Genomic DNA, 19,858 nt, shown 5'->3' on the forward strand with positions numbered 1-19,858 from the left:
GCGAATACACCAAGTATTCCACGTCTAGTGGTATGGGTTTGTGTTTTTTAAGGTGATGATTGTGGAGAGGATTATCTTTTTTTCTGTTTACTTTATTAAGCCATTTAGAAATGCTGAAGACTAGGAGGTGTTTTTCCCGGTCTTATGATCCCATTAGCTAAACAATGGGATAAGTGAAGAAAAAAACCCAAACTATGGAATAAGATGTGTAAGTAAAATACAGTAACTAACTTTTGGTCTGGTAGCATCTTGCTGAGCCATCTGATTATTGACTACCCAGCCAATTCTGCTGATACGACCAACATAAATTCATCTTTGCTGCTTTTTTACCGATGCTAATGCCAAAGAACCAGAGGAGCTCTAGGAAAGGAGAGTTGGATTCAATTCTGGTTCATGAATCACATATTGAATTGTCAGGAAAGGAACAAATTCTGCCCCGATTGCCACTATAACTATGATAGGTTGTACTCATGTGCCTCAGGGCAGAATATGGTCTGAAATGAAATAGATGAGGTCAAAATCTGTTTTCATTGATCACAGAGAAGGCAGTGAAGCTGTAGAAGCAAATGTGACAGCAAAATATTGTCAGCAAGGCCATTCCTCTTGCCAGTGATGCATCATGGCAAAAAGAAGGCTGTTTGATTTTCAGCCTCCATGATGTGCTGGTTGGGCTGATAAAAAAAATAATCTTTCTGTAAGCAAGCAAATTGAACTGAAAGACACAATGATTGACACTGAGTTACAAGATGCCATTTATATAAAGTCTTATTATATGGGGAAGAAAGGGGCATTTTGTTTTTTGGGGGGAAAGTATTAATTTTTTCTTAAAAAAAAAAACAAAACACCAAAACCTTACATTTTTAGGATCTTGCAAAAGGGGTACCTGGAATGTGATTCTAAGAACAATCATCTTTTATTCCATTGTATATTCTGCAGCCTATTCCATAAAGATGACAATAATAAAAAAGCAAGGGACGCAATATGAGAAACAACTTACTTTCTGTTAGGGTGGATGGCTTTATAGAATAGATACTGAAGCAGCAAAGAACTGAAAGTGGTTTCTGAGAAGTGTTGACCTCCTTTCGTGCCACTTACTGTGAATTAAAGCTGTGAGTGAGAACTAGTTTGGGCATGTGGTACAGCACTTACAGCAACTGCTGCCAAGGAGCAAGATTTGTGTTTCTAAGGAAATGCAACAAAAGAAAATGGTTTAAGAGGCAGTTGCTGTCACTGTGTAAAAAAAAAAAAAAAAAAGTGTCTATGTACAGATAGGAACAAAAGGCCGAATTGGGTTATTCTATATGCAGGTTAGCGTATGTGTGAATTCTTGTAATGTGAGATTCAAAATCAAATGACCATGGATTGTGCAGGGTTTAGCATATCTCACAATGCTAAGAGTTTACAAAGTTGAGCTAGCTAAAAGCAGTTGTAACCTTCTCTGTGCCTGTGATTGATTGTTGTTTATCATTCTTACGGGCATTATTAGTAACAGTGACCTGCTGTAGGAAAGGGATACATTTAGAGCAAGGAAAGTGGGGTTTTGTGGCTTCTTGGAACTCCTTTCTTAGCAAACCAAAAGGCAAAAATCTTCAGCACTTCTAAACCAAGGCTGCCAAACAGTATCACTTACCACTACCTTTAGGGTTATAAATATCTTAGGACGTGACATCTACTCACTGATTTGTAGCAAAGATGTTAGGAGAATTGTTCATGCACTGAAGTTTCATTAAGGGATGAAAACCGTAGCAAAACACCGAGGAAAAAATATTGCTATATTTACACAGTGTCTTAACTCCTTTTTTTTTTTTTCCCCTCCTGGGTTGCAAAGGGAACCACCTGTCTCCTTTGCTGATGTCAGACTGCTCCCTGGAGACACGGTGCTGTTGGAAAGCACATGATACTGTACATATTTACACCAAGCTCGTATCTGATTGAGATTGGTCTACAAGACCTGTGAGTTCACAAGTTTCTTCATCATACTCTCATGCATTAAACATGTGTTTGAACTCTGGCTTGAAAGCTGTGTGATCTTATGATAGACGTATTTATGTAATAGTTAAATGAATGATCATGCGCTCTCCAGCTCCTTTTCCATGCAAATGCAGAGGAAATTGAATATTATAATATTTCAGTGAGATGTCCTCAATAACAAATTACTGTTTAAAATAACCAATATTTGTATGTATATCAATTGCCTAGCAGTTATTTTTGTCTGCTATTTGCATGATATGGAAAAGAGTTTTTCTAGCAAACGTTTTAAGCTACTTGGTGCTGCTTTCCTTTTGGAATGATCACAAGGGTGCACATTTAGGGACGTATTTTCCATCTGTTTTTTTGAAGCTGGCGAAGCACATAATTTGGAATAGAAAAGAAGAAGACTGAAAGTACCCATATTTGAACTGGTATGTGTTTGAGCCATTCTAGGAATTCTTATTTTGTAGCAGTTGGTAAAAGTGAAGGACTATACCGTGCCCTTGGATGCAGTATACAGGCGGTGCTCAAGGCCAGGGGAAGCCCTGTGTAAATGCCCAGGGGCACACTAGGACCCCTGAGAGCTTTATTGCTCTGTTACCAAGGCAGAACCTGAAATGATCGGGAGGGCTCTGTGCACCCTAGCTGTTCAGTGTGGTCCTGGGGTGTGCAGGTTGGTTTGAGATGGGTCAGGGACCTTTTGCAAAGTCCTGGGCCTGTGCCTCTCTTCATCCAGCCCTGAGTGACGTGCCTGCCGGAGGCACCCACACAGTCTTCTGTGTCTTGCAGTGGTGGGCATGGGGCTGCCAGTGCAACCAGGCTGTGGGCTTGCTCAAACATCCTTATGACTTTTGCCAGAACGTGGCATCTTTGTAAGCAGAAGTTAAGCTTTGCTATAGCTGTATGACCTGTGTACAGCTTGAGGGCTGAGCTTCCATGGGGAGCAGCACTGGCATAATGGTGCGTCCTTCTAGAGTGGGGATCTTCACCCAGTGAGCCACAGCTCACCCACACTCCGTCTGCTCATCCAGAAGTATCGCCTTAACTCCTCATGCCTTCTCACCCTTTTGTTGGTACCACTTGTACGTGGTGAATAAGGATGACAGAACCTGGCCCTATTGCTCTGGCAGTGGTTGGATCAAGCTGGGCACGGTTCAGTGCAAAAATTTCTCATAGGTGGGCATTCTGAAAGCACCAAAATACTTGGGGACACTAGTGATCCTCGAATCAATGGGACTGCAAGCAGCTGGGAAAGAAAGGCTCCCAAGAAATTTGAACTGCCCCTGAACCTTGCTGCAAAACCTAACTATGGGGAGTAGAGCAGATTTTGAAACTTTGGGTTAGTAGTGTGCCTGGGGTCTCAGGTTGCCCAGATTAAGCCCTGAGAAAAGAGCTGCATCGCTGCATTTCATTTTGCTGTGGAGTTGGATGGCCACACCACAACTGTTGAGCTGCTTATGTCTCCTGGCCACTTCAAGCACGGTTTCTGGACTGTAGAGATGTGTTTTCACTAAAAACTGGATTTTTGGGGGGTGGAGTCTGGTAGGTCTCTGTGGAAAAACCATACCAGTGGGTGTCGCTGAAGACAGCTCTGTGGGGTCACCATGGAATCTAGCTTATTGCCTGTGCATGCCCAACTCACAGTGGTACAGAGGGAGCTATCAGTATCTCCTGCTTTAAGATCTTCTTCCTCTTGTTTTTTTAGGATATATGATATATTTAGTGTAGTTCCTGGCTGTATGCTATGGATTTCTTTTTTAATGGAGATTGAGAGGTAAAGAAAAACTGGCCACCCCTATGCTAGAGACAGAGAAGTTACAGCTAGAAATAAATTCCGGGGTCATCTGTTTCATCCTCATGTGCTAGCACCATGCTTTTTTTTTTTTTTTGTATACTAAACCACAGTGTTGTAATATATGATTGATATTAATTAGGTTTCTGCAAAGTACTGCACTCCTCAACTTGAACTGAACCAGAAATAAATATATTGCCATATATTAACATTTTATTAGTTGAGAAGAAGAATAGGATGAAGGCACCTATGTGAAATCCAAAATATGAGCTTCAGATTGAATTAATGCCAGCAGTGCCTTGAGATTAATTTGGTTACTATGGGTACAGAATAAGAAATAGTATACCATAATGTAACTATGTTTACTGATTCATTTCTGGCATTAAAAACTAAAACCACATTATATATGCAACAACAGTCTTTTCTTCCTTGGAAGAAGAAGGTGGGTACATTTTAGTAATTAAAGTGAATGTTGCCCTCTGAAAAGTGCCAGTACTCTACGGGAAAAAGAGCGGCTATTCTTTTACAGGATCTGCCCCATCACAAGCAGCAGAGCTGCAATACACAAAAAGAGAGCTAAAACCCAAAGAAAATACTACCACCCCAGGAAGCTTCCAGTCTTCTACAGCTTCTCATTAAATACCTCTTGTAACACAGTAACATCTGTTTCATGTACCATTCCACTGTATTGGTCAGATGTCAGTTTTCTATCCTTGTGCCACTTCCTATCTCATCAGTATGTAGGAGAAAGAACAAGTTTTGCATCTTAAGATGTTGAAAGCTGGGTAATAATAAAATAATGCAATGGAAATACCATATATTCAGAAAGCAATTATTTTAAAGGGTTTCAGCTTTGACATGGCTAGATTAAGTATGAAGCTTTTTGTTTTTTATACTTGCTGTCAAGAATGTTGTTAAATACTGATACCACCTCCTAAGAGAACAACTTTTAAATACCAAAATGAAAAGGATAAGCATTAAATATTTTGGTAGATATATTGTGCCATAATGTCTACTGCCTTGTTCTTAATACAAAGCACAGTAGGGCTTAATTAAAAAGTGATTGTACGATCTATCATGAACCTGCATTAGGGATATGGATGCCAAGAAAATTAAGTTGAATAGGTGGTGATAATGAAATCGATATTTTATTGAATAGTTTTTATTCCTATGCCTTTGTTTGCTATTCTTGCCTCCCTGTCAGCAGGTAAGACATTTTCCATCCAAAATTCTTTGAAAGAACTCATTTAGTCTGTTCCTGCTTTGTTTCATTATTTGATCAGTGTAAGTTATTTTGTTCATTTTTTGACAGAGTAAAGTGCCTTGATAAACTTCTGACTCTGTCGGAGCAGAGCATGACAGTAAACAAAGAAAAGCAAGTCATTTCAAGCTCATTCCTGCTTTGAGTAGCTAGCTAACAACTGGTACAAGGGTGATTTTCTATTTCGTGTAAGCAAAAGTCACAGTCACTCAAAGCCTCCAGGGCAGCCCCACAACCTGGTTCAGTACAGATCTCTCCTGTTCCAGCTCCTGGTGTGGCTTCAGGACCTGCTAAACAGAGTGTTTAGCAGTAGAGAACACGAAAATGTATTCACTGAAGCATAACACCCAGTGAGGAATATATACAATAAAAGTAAGTATTTGCACAGCCTGGGCCAAAATCACCCTTGTTATAACTTCATCAACTTAAATGCTATTGATTTTTCAGGTACCACTGACCTGAAGTTGTAGGGATCATGCTTGGGATGAATTTGACCTATACTGTTAAGGCCAAGCAGAATCACAATTTAGAAAGTGCAATGCAAAGAAATAGTTACGGCGTATTCTGCTGTCTTGTAATTCTACACCAGTCACTCAGAGTTCAGTGCACTGTTGGAAAGTCTCATCTTTGAACGGCTAGAAGTGTGTCTGCAAGCGCTGTAGCAAACAACGAGACAAAAGAGCTTATTGTTCCCCTTCATATTTTTAAGAGTGGTATGTTGCAAACCAGACAGCTTGCTTTTTCTGAGCAGAGCTGCTGGGTCAGCCGGCACAGCTTCATTTTCACATCCCCACTTACTAGGTTCAATATTGCTGGTGTCCTTTTTGCGGCAAACTCAAACAGCCAAAAGGGAAGGCTGATTTTGATCATCTTGCTGCATGTCCTGAATGAACACCTATCACATATTGCAATGTGCTGCACATTGCCACTTGCACCTCGTCTCGTGCCTGGGCACAATATGTAACATGGGATAATGTGCTAGAGGAGAAGACAGGCACAGCACAAGGCTCTGAAAGCCATGAGAGGCACTGAAAGCTTGCATTTCTGGTATGCAGCAGTATAGATATTTGAAAGGTTAGGTTCGGTCTATTTTTAGGTAGCCTTCACATCGGGACTGATCTAAAAATGAAGGTGATATAAAACTTGCACGTGTCTCTCCTGTTTTGTCAGAGATTTTTGACAAAACGCATTAAAAAGGCTGTTCTCTGAATCGGAGGTACTTTTTTCTGAAGTAAAGCTGTGCCTCTTATTTAGAAGAGGAGTCTTTATGTTCTTGATTAAAATGCCAGTGCTGTCTATTCCGCTCCAAGATCAGCATTTTCAGATTTTTGCAAAGTTAAAGAAATATGACTTTCCTACTTATTGTTTGGGAAGATTTATTCACTTGTGTAAATGAATTTTAAAAAATTGGCAAGGCCTTTTATCTCGTATAAAATAAATCTGAAGATAAATGATCTTTTCCGCTAACTTCACCTATCATTAAAGTGGCTAAATGAAAATCAAAATGTGTTGCTATTTTGTGCCTGCTTGCCTTTTTACAGGAGATGAAATTGAGCATGTTTACTGGGCAGGAATTGTCAGCGATGTTTCGATTTATAGCATTGTCCGGGATATAAATTAACAACCGACGTGTGTTTCCCCCCACTCTCCTTGGAAGATGGTAGACCTGGCTCCCCAAAGCGTACGTCTCCAGCTTGTTGTGCCCATTCCTACCCTGCCTTAAAGAAAACCTGCAAACAATGTAAAATTGTGTTGCATTGAACTGAAGCACAAACATTTTTCCCTGTTTTTGCAAACAGGAGTGCATGTGAGAATGAAACAGCTGGAGGTCTACCTCCAGAAAACCCCTGGGGATGTGTCACACTCATTTCTCCAGGCTATGCAATCTCAGTTTAATAAATTGGTAATAATATTATGATGAAGTGCTCTTTGGTGTTGGTTTGCTGTTTTTTCAGAGTGTTTTTTTGCATAGCAACTTGCAATATAAATTAAAATAATCTTCTGTTCAGACAGTTTCCCGTTTTTTACTTGGTTCTTTGTTCCTCAGAAAGGAGGGGGAAGCCTGCAGTGGGCAAAAGGGAAGGGTGCACTCCAGTGAAGTCTCTATTTCAGTGTGAATCCTGCATGGTCCTTTCAATGCTTTTGCTCAACTGCATTGCCCTAGCTTGCTGTTCTGTATGTGGAGTTCAATAGAGCAGAGACAACAAATAATATATAATTGTGGCAGACTGTCGGGGAATTTTATGATGGCAGAGATCCATTAGGGACAAACATGAAAGTAGCAAACTTGTCCTATCTGTTGATTGGTATGAAGTAATGAAAGTACAGTCATGGCTCTTTTTGGGAGGAGGTATGAATCTTCGCTGGTACCCACTTATAAAATAATTATGAGACTAACCAGTGCCCCAGGGCAAAGGATGTTCGGGAAATACTAAATTTCTCAGGAACAAAGATATCCAAAATGGTGATAGCTGATGCAATCTCAGCACTTTATCCCTGTTCCATTCACAGGGGAAAGCTGGGGAAGCCTGAGTAGTCTGAAAATAAAAAAAAAAAAAAAGGTTGAAACGTGTGGAGGAGTTTCTGCTTTGAACTGTCTTGGTCCCGTCTTCTGTGATAAGGTCTGACTCAAAGCCTGCCTAAATCAATTTAAAAATTCCCATTCCCTTCCAAAGGATTTAGAGTGGTCACCCCATCGAGGCCTTTTACCCCCCTTTTACTTTACTGCATTTTCTTGTACAGGTATGCAGGCAAGTGATTTGGGTAGAATAAAATAAAATAAAAACAAAATAGTAACTCAGCCCAAACCTTTCTATGGCTAGCAGTTCTCCCATTCTGTACTAGTTTGTTTGGCCCTGAGTCAAAGGTGGAAGTACTGACAAATTTCTCATCAAAAGCATCGCTGGAGGAGGGTCAGCCTCCAAAGGTTTACAGCTGCACTTTGTACAGCTAATAACCCCTGGGCTAAATGCTTATCTTCCTTTATTTCAGTTATCTGAATTGGGGATGGAGGGAGGATGACATCTCTTGCCATTTGTGCAACTTTTTTAGATTAATATTGCAGCTCCAAGAAAAATGAATAATTGGACTTTTGAGCAGAGAGTGGAACCACGAAACCCATAGGGATTCCTCTAGCACTAGTCACTAGTTTGCATATTACAAGTTAACTGCAATTCATGAAGGGTTCTGGCTAAAAATAACTTCAGGGCTCAATTTTGGCTGGCAGGAACTACTAGTTAAGAGGTCAGGCGAAGCTAATCCTTCAGGAGCCTTGTCTATGTGAGACTGCGTTGGCTGTTGTGGTGAGGTGACCCCGTCTCCTCTTGGCCTGTCCTTGGCTGACTTGGGAAAAGGGGCTGCAGGGGCTGTGGGCAGCTGGGGAAGGGGACATTTGCTGCGGTCCAGGGCCAAGCAGTGAGTGCTGGCTGCTGCACATGGGAAGCTCTGCTGCCCGCCGACAGCAGTCTCCGCAGGAGCTCGCCCTCCTCCGCAGCCAGGCATAACCCTGTAAAGGGTGACTTGGTCCATAGGCAGATTTTTTTTTTTTTTTTTTTTTGAAAAAACCCCAAACAACTCCAGTTCTTTTGTGTGATATCTTCATTTTATTTTGTTTGCCTAAAATTGTAGCAGAGCAAATCTGTGGCCTGTGTTGCTAAAATCCCATCAGATGACTACAGTTCAGAATTATTTCCACATTACACTTTGTTTTAATACGAAAAATGCCAAGAGCTAGGCCCAAGAAAAAAGGCTGACTCAGTTCCACTGAGCTCTGTCTGAAGAAAGTCTTATTTGAAGATGAGAGATGTGTTGGTAAGGCTGTCTGTCATCTCTAGTTTATTAAAAAAAATTGCTAGGAGGCACTAAAGCTGTCCACTGCCTTTCCCTCTGTTCCTTCACTCAAAGGTGCTTCATTCACATCGACTTTACCATAGCGGTTTTGTGTAAAACAAGATTTGATTTTAGAGTATTTAAAGGTTACTGTTCTCTCCAGTGCTGCGCTGCAGACTTGTGTGTGCTCCACTGCAATCACCTTCCCAGCCATTTTAGAAAGCAGATAGGCAATGTTAGGGAAATGTAGGATTTTTTCCTTCCGCTCACTACCACAAGCCTTGGCGTGGATCTGGCAGGGAGTGTGCTCTTGTGTGCTGCTGCGGCAGCCTGGGCACTCCAGCTTCCCTCCGAGCTGGGAGGTCCTGGCTTGGTGGCTCAATGGCCGGGTGGCAAAGCAAGCCCCAAACGCCGGGTGGCAGCCTCAGCGAGGGGTGGCAGCTTTGGAACAGCCTCGACTTACTTCCAACTTGCTTACAACTTGCTTATGGCTGCATCAGGGAATCTTTTCTTTACCCTAAGATATCAAAGCCATGGTGGTTTTTCCTGGGATCATCCTCTTCAGGTCCCTCTTAGAAAAAGCCTGTAAAAGCTAGATTGGTACTAATGCTGAACGAGTCAGGAACCAAGGGCTCCGGGGTGATACTCTGGAAGATGGTGCAAGGTGGATGGTAATAGGGGTAAGGAGAAGGATCTGGGTGGGGTTTTCCAGGGCCCCGCAGAGAGTAACAAATACAAGATGTATTCCCGAAGCTTTCCCGGGTTCTACCCTTTGTGGGAGAATCTGGAGAAGACAATTGCCCATCCCCAGAAGGTGTGTGAGCATCCCAGTGAGGCTGGGAGGGGGAGAGGAAGGGTACAGCTTCTGAGTGCCCCCAGCTGCTGAACAGGAATGCCAGAAGCCGGTTCCCTGGGTCTGATAATATCAGACGTGAGCAGATTTTGGTCTCTTCCCAGGGACTTGAATGTGTGGAAGGATAAGGGGGAAAAAGAGAACTTCGTTATTTCTTTTGTTCCAAGGAAGTATCAGCAGTGAGATGAGTAGAGATGATGATCTGCAACGGTCTGTGATTTTGATGCGGTCCTGCCTGTTCTGCCAACGTGCAAGAAGTTGCAAAACAGGAATCTGTCTCCTTGTCTTGCCTGGGCATCTGCGCTCAAACAGCACCAAAGCCTCCCCAGGAAACTGATGTGTTTACATGGCTCCATTTCTCAAACATATAGGGGCAATAAATTTAAATGTGGATGCTCTTTTACAGATTAGTCTCTCTGCGAAACAGTAATACCTGAGTGAAAGACATTATTCATGCTGCTTTTAACAGGCCTGACAAGCTGGATTTTCCTGCAAATCATAGCAAATATGGGTCCTGGAGAACATACTCTCCAAATGTTGGGGGGAAACAAGTGACAAATGTATTTTTTATGTAATCAGATGGAGTGGCTTTGCTTTTCTTGTTTAATAATGAGTAAGTGAAATATGCCTGTGAAGAGAGAGATGTTAAGAGAGGTATGAGAAAAGTTAAGATTTCCTGTAGTGGGTGCCTGTGCTCCTGCTTCACTTAGGATTTCCTGGAAGGTCTTACTACAAGCACCGACTTACAAAGAGTTTCATGTCTTCGAGCCTGGTTAACACTGATAATCAGCTAATCGGCACTAATAGTGAATATTCACAGCCAGGTCCATTTGCATGTGAACAAGCAAGTGGTTTCCCCTGGCATTCAGTGCTGTTTATTTGAGCCCTCAGTCTGTGGAGGCAGATGTGGCAAAATTCAGCCTGGTGTCAGTAATGTCAGTAACGCATTGCTGTTTAGAGAAAGTTATTTTGGACTCTCTAATATACAGCTCCTCAGACAGCAGCCTGTGGCCCAGAGCTGGGCCAGGAATTAATTTGGCCCAGATCTCTTGAGTTTTTCAGAGAGCCGGTACAGAGCACCATCGTGGTTTTCCTCTGTTAAAAGAACCCAAAATCTCAGTTCATAACAGCCCTAGCAAAATTGGAGAAGTCACACTGATTTATTCCATTGTAGCATTACTGCACCAATGAACCCAGAAGTTCAAGGAGTTTGACTCACTGGCTTACGCTATTGAGGGCATATTCTGGGTAGGATGAACTGGATAAATAAGGAAAATAAGCTGAGAAGTTTAAAAAAAAAATCAGCAAACAAATAGGATAGAAGTGGAACAGAGAGAATAGACTGGAAAACAAATACAAGACTGTGCAAAAAATAAGTGAAGATGCACAGAAGGAAGATTTCTAATAAAAAATTAATAGGGTACATATACTTTATATAGAACACCATTCACGCTAACACACCTTTGGAGTGCATTTTGCTCTTTTATATACAGCATTGGCTGATCTGCTGCTGTAAGGCCATTCACTCTGGAGAGTCGAGCAAAAGGGGTTGAACTGTTGTGAGAACTGGTTTGCAAACCTCAGCTTGCTGAAACTCCAGCGCTATTTTCATAGTTAGTTGTCCACTGGAAAAGTAGCAAACTTGGCTGAAAATTAGCAAGTACCATAGACTTGGGGGTAGGGAAAGAAATTCTTTCTTCCTCAGTGCCATGATGAAGGGACTAAGTTTTGGATTTCAAATTCACGTGAGCTCCAAAATCAGTAGCTTCTTTGAGAAATCTAAATTACAGGGAATAAAAACATGACCATAGTTGGAACATGTGGGTAAAAGAAGGGGAAGAAGAGATAAAATGAATGCTGAATCCAGGAAAAAGTCAAGGACAGGAGGCTTGAATTCCGTTCCCTGTTGTTGCAGGCAGCCATACCTTCCAGTTCTGTTAAAAAATGTGTCAAGATTTGGGAATTTGTGCCCAAATGCCATTGGAAGGCTTGCCAGAACTTCCTTGACTTATGGCTCTTGAAGAAGAAAAGGCGAAATTTGTGAATTGCTGAGACTAGGTACAGAGTAATGTGAAAACAGGGGAAGTGCAGTGACAGAGGAGGTGGTCTGATGATGGACATTTCAACAGGGCAGATTGGGTCAAACAGACCTGCAGACTTTACCAGCTAAAAGAGATTTTTCTTTGTATGTGTTTGTTATGGAACCAAATCAGGTGTGCCTGCTCAGATCTCGCCCCAGGAAAGATGTGTGTGCGATTCTTTCGTGTTGTCAAAACACGAGGGGAAAGCATTGCTAAAGCTACTTGTTCAGAAGACAAGGCTTCCTTTGAGGAGAACAGCTTAGGTGCTGGCTGGGTGTCACAGGCTTCATTTACATATGCTGAGGCTGCACCGTTTCCAAACTACACCACCACTGCAGCTACCTTCCTCCCTTTTCTCCTCATATGGGCACGTCACTCAAAAAGCCACATTAAAACATGTGAAAAAACGATCGTAGTAAGTAAATTAATACTATGGCTGGGGTTAGACACTTTGATTTAAAAAAAAAAAAAAACAAACAAATTCTTCCCAAGCAAAGCAGAACCCTTGTTGAAACCTCGCAGTCTTTTGTAGTTGGAATCGTGCTTGGCATTCCTTCCAGGTAATGCTGGAACTGCCGGCAAAGTTCAAACCATAATGTGGACAGGGCCATAGGAGAGCTCTGGGGGACTCAGTTATTATTACCTATTGCTTGCACTGCCTACGGTGCACAGAAGAAAGTTCTCCAGTCTCTAAAGCTTGTATGGTGAGAGCACCACTAAGGTCACAGTTTATATTTATCAGTTAACTTGCTAATTTGAAGGGAAAGCAGTGAAGTGGAAATGTAGAAAATAGAAACAACATGAGCAGGTCAAAATATCCAAAACAGCAATATGAAATGTTCCAGTGTAAATACATTTCTATAAAAGGTGTGAATGAAACTTCAAAAAACCCAGATGATGGATTCGGCACAGTCAATGAACACAATTATAAGTAGGTATTGGAGGAGAATATTCCACCAACCATGGATCCACAGATAATAATTAATAAGAACCGACTCCACTTCAGGCAAGCAGGTGCCCAGCATTATTTCACAGTTGACTGTTCGAGGGGTAGAGGTACTCACCTTTGCCCCAGATCTTAATAATTTACTGCAGTTTTATCATTAAATCAGCATATAATTGGGAAGGAAATGAGGTTTTTTGCGTCGTGAGCGCAAAGCAATACCGTTAATTTAATCATTCGTAGGAGAGGCTTTCCGTAGTCGTTCGGTATTTTGCTGTGGGTTTTTTTTTAATTAAGTAAAGTAAAAACAATGTCATTTTTGTCATCTGTGCTTGGTGAAAATATGACAGTGTGATGTGATTTGCAACTTAAGCACAAGCCAGGAAAACTGTACATTTTATCAGGGCTGGCAATAATGAATTACAAGGGAACACAAATAAGCTAAGAATATATCTGAGACCTCCTACCATTTCTGAAGTTTCCAATGTCTGCGGGAAAAAGGCTATTTCAAGAACTGTACTTATTTTTCTCTCAGCAAAATCTCCGTAGCCTTGTGTAATAATTGAGTTCATTTAGCCTTTAGAATACTGAAGTTTGCAAATAACAATGAAAATGAATATTTCATGACAAGGAGGATGATCAATTATAGTTTTGTGACTTTGACTGGTAGCCCAGTGTGACTGAGCCAGCGCTTACATTTCACGAGACTTTTTGCACCCAGCTAATTAAAAAACCTGCAACTTAAGACAATAAGCAGGCAAGAGGGGATAGTTAAACAAGACCTTTATTTGTGGGTTTTTTTCCCCTGTTGTGGGCAATGTGTTGCAGTTCGGTTTGGTACCTAGAGTTTGTTGTGCACGCAGTGCGAAGGGGCATCATAAACTAGTTGCACCTGCAGCAGCCCCTGTTGTCTGGGAAAGGCTTTGTCGAGGAGACACTTCTGTTAACAACGTGTCTGGGTTTTCACACGGCAAGAGCTTCTTTTTTTTTTTTTTTTTTTAATATTATTTATTATTTTTATTTTCAGTGAGAAAACGCTGGGTCCAGGTCAGAGGGATTGGTGCACGGTGTTTATACAGAAATGCACCCCGAGAGAGCAGGGCTTGTAGGAAAAAGCAGGTGGGGGTCTGAGCGGTTATGGGCAGGACTGGGGCAGTTGCTTGTAACAACCCTGGTTCCTAGGGGGAGTACACCGAGACAGAGGGGTGATTAAAGAGCAGCTGAGAAATACTGTAATCTAGCTGGGAACAGGATCAGGCTCCCTCCTTGTAGCAGGTGAGATAACTGTATGAATGTTTTTTATAGATGCTTACTCCATTGCAGAGAAATTCCGGGGAGGGGGGAGGGTTTGCTGATGCATTTGGTGTGGAAAAACTAACTTGAGTTGCAGTTATCGTCGAGAAACAATTAACCTAACCAGAATACTTGGCGAGGTGCAAAATCCCGAAGTGGGGGGAAAAAAAAAAAAAAAAAAAAAAAAAAAATGTTGGAGGGTGTTGTAACTTTTGCCTAACTCTGGGAGATCCTCTCGGAGGGAAGCAGCACTGGGGAGCCGGTGCGGGTGCTACGGGGGTCAGGCTTGGGCTGGTCAGAGCGGAGCTCGCCTTGGAGTTACTTCGCTTTTTCTTTATGATAAACGCAGCTCTGCCTGTTGTTTGCTGGGGGGGGGGAAGAAAAAGAGCGCAAGCCAAGCAGTTCCAAAAGATGGGGAGGGCTGAGAGCTGCGCTGTGGCGGGAGCGGAGTTTCGGGGGGGGGTGGGTGGGTGGGGGTGTGTGTGTGGGGAGGGGGGGTGTGGCGCGGCAATGTGCTTTGCATCCCAGCGTGGCGCCGCGGCCGCCGGAGGTCTGAGCGGGTTTTGCAAAAGATTTACTTCACTTCAGGCTGGGTCTGCCCCTGGGTGACGTCACGGGCTGGAGCCGCGGCACCAGAAGGCTGGATGAGTGACAGCCCAGCCTACTTTTTAATAGCTTTGTCATGTGACGGGGAACAGTAGTAAGACAGGTGCCTTCGGTTCACGCTCGGAGAGGGTCTCCCCGCCTGCATGAGTGCCTGCCGCCGGCCCGCCCGCCTCGGGACCGGAGTTTGCCGCCTCTCCTGCCGCCGCTCCGCAGCCGGATGGCGTGGGACATGGGCAACCAGGACTCTGCCTGGGGCGACCTGGAGGTGAGGGGCGCGCGGCGTGGGCGGCGCGCGGCGTGGGCCGTGGGCTCGGCCGGGGGCCGCCGGACTTTTGCGAGCGAGTCCGGGGCTTATCTGAACTCCAGCAAGTTGGCTATTTTAAGGTTACTCTGCGATGCCTTGAGCAAATCAAAGCTGAGCTCCTGTCATCAGTATCTCCTGCAGTTGGAAACTATTTTCATGTGCCTCTGGCTCGCTCTCCCGTCATATGCAATATTTATGCTCTAAGATATTGATATGAATCGGTGTCTGAAGTCTTTCCAGTGGCATTTGGTGGCCTGGTTGGAAAAATGCCACGTTTGTTTAGAATAAGATTAACATGTCTTTTTCAAAATGAAAAAAAAAAAAAAAAAAAAAAGAAGTTGAAATTAACCAACAGCCTCATATTTTAATTGCTTGTTTCGCTGTGCTCTGTCAAAGGTTTTTTTTCCTTGTTTATCAGCTGCAGGATTCAAACGCGCACACATGAATGAGTACTCTGTTGTTTGGCTTTAGATGCTTTTAAAAGAGGTTTCTGGAAGGAGACGTTTCCCTGCTTCATGTGGTATTGGAATAGTGACGCTGTAGCTAATGTCCCGTAGAGCAGGGTTCTCAGTCAATCCGAGTGGTCCAACAAATGGTTAATTCCCACTGTACAGCAGAGACAACAGGATGAACCGTGAGAATAGAGTTTATGCAGGACTGTGTGGTGTCAACCGCTGCTGCTGCTGCCGCCGCCGCTGCTGCTTGTGTAAAAATAGACGGCAATACATCAAATCCACAGCTTCTGCTAGCTACAATTCATAAAGGAAAAAAAAAAAAAAAAAGAAAAAAAAAAAAAAAAAAAAAAAAGAAAAGGCAAGCAGCTCCCTGGTAATCTCTGGAGTATAAAGCGAGGTTTGAGCATTTATGCATGTTTGCCATTCGGCAAACGGAGCGTTACCTGAAAGTTCGGGCAACTTGTGAAGCGAGGCAAACTTTCTTTGGACCCCATGGAGAGGAATCCCAAAAACAGACCTGCTCAAAGGAACTAACCCTCTGGCTTCGAGCTTGGAATAAGTGCTTAAAATGCTCCCTTCGGGCAACGGGGGAGGGAAAAACAGGTTACAGGCAATGCCTTTTAAATAAGATGTTCATGCCGTAGAGAGCTGCCCATCTAAAGTAAAAACGTCGTGTTCTCCAGTATATTTTTCCTATCTGGCAGAGCATGCGTGCAGATTCTCAAGTCTTCCTGTCGTGTTTTAAATATTTGCAGCTTGCCATTGTATCCACTGATTTCTGTTTGCATATTGTAATTGCTCTTATCTTGTTTTGATTTCTTGGTAAAGTGGAATAGATATGGATAATTCATATGTCCTGTAGCTATTATGAGTCAAGGCTGTAAGTGGATGACTTTCTGGCTCCAAAGTCCTAATTGTTTCTGAGTAGCTGGAGTATCCTGTGGGTTGTTGTCTGGCTTGTAGCATGGGTCTCAGCTGCCGTAGCTTCGTTTTTCCATCATGTATTATTCCTAATACTGCTAGGAGCTGATTGAGGAACCAGCGTATATGGAAATACTGAAGATTTATTTTAATCACTAGAGTTCCTGCAGTAATTTCAAGCTAGTAACTGAATAGATAATTTATGTCAATGACTTTTTCATAGTGCAGAGGGGGGGGGGGGGGTGGGAAAAAAAAAAAAAAAAGGTTTGATCTTAATATTAATTGTGTGGTGGATGGATTAACTGTGGGTAGGATTTTACCAATGTGCTCCTGCATTGCACTTCCTATAGCAATAAAGTAGCGTCTGCGTGCTGCTTTGGCTCAAGGGATCACCTTTACTGATCTAAAATATCGCAGGCAGCAGGTACTGGAGGCAGCTTTCATTTTTTGAATCATTAATGTTTGCTGTCAATGTGAAATATATTATATTCTTGCTCACATAATGACAGGATGGCGTGTTGCTTAATAAAGGCCTGCATCACTGTAGCTGATCAGCGTCCCCAGTGCTTCACAGCTTAATGAAGGTGATGTACAGTAAGGTTGCAAAGATTGATAGAGAGAATCCACATGACACACATTCCGTCAAGTCTCTCTTTTTTTTCTTGGGTTCATCCCCATGGCTGTTTGAAAAACTTGTTAAAAATAAAATGCAGATTATTTTTTCATTAATATAATTAATATGGCACAAGTCCAGTCCTCTTTTTTTTTTTTTTTAATTTACCTTCAAAGGCACAAAAATGTCTAAAAGGTTAATGAAGAATTATACTTAATTATAATGATTCATTATGATCAGTGCAGTTAAGCTAATTTATTGTTTGCACCTGAACTAAGAGAAAAAAAGTCTGTTGGAGTGAAATAACGCACAGTAATTAGCCTTTTGTGTTTAGTGACTGCTTTATCCTCCTAAATGTTACTATAAAATTAAGGCTATAGTTATGGAATAACTATCATATCAGATAACGGTGGGAAGACAGTAAAACGTATGCTAGCAATGCAGTTGCACCTGTTACAGATGTATAGGCAAACAGTAAATATCAGCGTGTCAGATGAGGACAGTTTTAGGACTTGGGAGTGTTAAATCTGGCATCATCCAAAGGCCAAATATAAATTAATAACAGGAACACTTGCTACTAATGTGTCTCAGATTAGAAGCATAATGTCATATTCAGAAACATTGATTTTATTATCATGTCAACATTGGCAAGAGCATATATACTTCATTTCGGCAATTAAATTTTTTTAGGTGACATTGCAGTCACTACAGGCAAATGAAAGCTGTGATGAGCAGGATTTTTTTTTTTTTTTTAATACCATTGCTTATGTTGCTTCAGAAGCCCACTCTGGGAACTTAAAAATGCAGATTACCAAGAGTAAACATGTTTAAGTAGGTGGTTCACAGAGTGAAGCTATTTTTACAAACGAAAGCAGTAACAGATCAGCAGGATACTTTAGAAGTCTACGGTATCAGTTATAAGCTACTGACCTCCACAACACAAACCTGAGAATGATGCTGAGAATCTACGTTTTCAGTCAAAAATGAGATTATCCTTTAATGAGATCAGAGATTTCGGCCAAGCATCAAAAAAGGTCATCTCTGCGTTATAAGATTGCTGCCAGAAGGTTGTGTCTTGCACTAAAGGAGAGGGAACTCTCTAATTTTTTTTCTTTCTTTTTTTTTTTTTCCCCTATGACCAAAATAATGATAAAAAATCGTGTGCAGTGAAAATTACTTAAGTGGGGTTTTGACTTCTTAAAGTTCTGCAGCCCCTTAAATAATAGGAAGAAAAGCAACTGCTATTTCAGAGCCTCATTTTGCAGCCTCTCAGCTCCCTTGCCCCTTGGCCTATTCCGTGATTATCTCGTAGTGTCCTGGTAGATGTAGAAGTTGTCTGGTAAATTATAGCTCGCACCAGCTGCACCGAGTCTTTGTGCCAACAGACAAAATCTTTGCTCACGGCTGCGCTGCTGCATCCAGCCCGCACACTGCAGACGCACTGAGATTCCCAGGGACAAAAACCTCAATGAAATGCACCTTCAGCAGCTCTCGCTTGCATTATTGTAAAAGGCGGTCCTTGCAAGAGTGACATAACCGGTATTGAGCAATTCACATCCGTGGACACTGTGTTAGTGCCCTACAGACATCCGTCTTCGGAAAGTGGCACTTTCTGGGTTGACTTCAGTCCAAATAGAAGTTGGGAAATCATTCAAACCACCCAGTCAACTGATGGGAGTCGAGGAGGACCTGCTCTTGGCCATCCTTAACACAGTGCTAGAAATACTCAGGGTGGAAGCCCTTAGACTCAGGTGACTTTAAATGCCTTTTAACCATTCAGCGCCTGGTGCCTTTGCAGCTTTATGTGTGTTTTGCAGTATACTCATATCAACGTAGATGTTCAGAGATGAGTTACAAGGATACGTGGTACAGTGCAGGGGGAACTCCTTAATCGAGCAGCATTGACGTATGGGACTCTGCTATTTGCCAAGCTGTTACTATGTGTTTTCCATAATTAGGAAATGGTTTTGGTGGATACTCTAACATTTCAATTGCCATGTTAAAGTGGATGTGTGTTATTAATTTTTGCTTGCTTAGTAAGTCAGTCAATACCCTATCCAGCTTCATACTAACATATGAAAGGACGCTTATTCCAGGTTTGTTTATATTTATCACTATTCTTTTCATAAGTCATGGAGAGAAAAGCATTTTGCACTGCTGAAGAGGATCCAGGCAGACTAGACTTTGTTTACTACCTCAAACAAAATGTTTCACAGAACCTTTACATTAGGATTACTGAATCAGAGGCTGCCAGAGGAGGAAAACCCATGTGGTTCCATCACTGCAGCCACTGTCTGGGGACACTTGGGAAGCTGGCTGGGGCAATATAAGCGTTCACACCAAGCAGGTGAAATTCCACGTGAACTAACTATGCCTGTCACCTGAAGGTGAATATCAGGATATTTTGGAACACGCTTTGGTTGCCAGGACCCTGATGTGTAACTGGGTGGCTGAGGTCTGCGCAGTAAGGGCACTGGGGAAAGAGCACAGCAGCATCACTGACCTGTACTTTTTTATGCCCATATGGTAGCCACCATCATGACTGACCTCAAGGATTACAGTGAGGATCTGTAGATATGAAAGTGTGACTATCTCCAGCTTGAGCTAGCCTCCAGGGCTGAAGGCTGTTACAGGCTGTGCCTCTTTAACCTGAATGCATCAGGAAATGCGTGACAGACCTTGCCCAGAGGTATTCGTCTGTAACTTCTACCTGCACTGGTTTGCTCTGAAGCAGGAGAATAAGGCCATGCTTTGGCCTCTGCTGTTGGATTTAATAAAGCTTTGAACACAATTGTTGTCAGAGAGTGTAGGGAGAAGCAAAGTTGTTGCACCTGGACAGAGCTGTGATAGGGAAGGCAGCTTATGACCTCCTGTTTTCCCCTCCCCTTTGCATACCTGTATAGAGCTAATGATGATCTAATACTTAGTGGGTTTTTC

The 19,858-nt window shown here is 42.4% G+C and overlaps 1 protein-coding gene across 3 annotated transcripts in view; it reads left to right on the forward strand.

The window, feature by feature from the left end:
• Nucleotides 1-19,858, forward strand: part of PPARGC1A (PPARG coactivator 1 alpha) — a 375,257-nt gene that overhangs the window by 293,366 nt on the left and 62,033 nt on the right. Inside the window, exon 1 of one of the 3 annotated variants that reach the window (XM_042808253.1) lies at nt 14,731-14,893. The exons of the other annotated variants lie outside the window; for them this stretch is intronic. Within the exon in view, the coding sequence (XP_042664187.1) occupies nt 14,846-14,893 (48 nt within the window). The 5' untranslated portion in view covers nt 14,731-14,845. Of the gene's footprint in view, nt 1-14,730; nt 14,894-19,858 lie in introns of those variants that run through there. 3 annotated transcript variants of the gene reach the window in all.

Source organism: Tyto alba, unplaced genomic scaffold, assembly GCF_018691265.1.
Source record: "Tyto alba isolate M040663 unplaced genomic scaffold, T.alba_DEE_v4.0 Super-Scaffold_6, whole genome shotgun sequence".
NCBI lineage: Eukaryota > Metazoa > Chordata > Aves > Strigiformes > Tytonidae > Tyto > Tyto alba.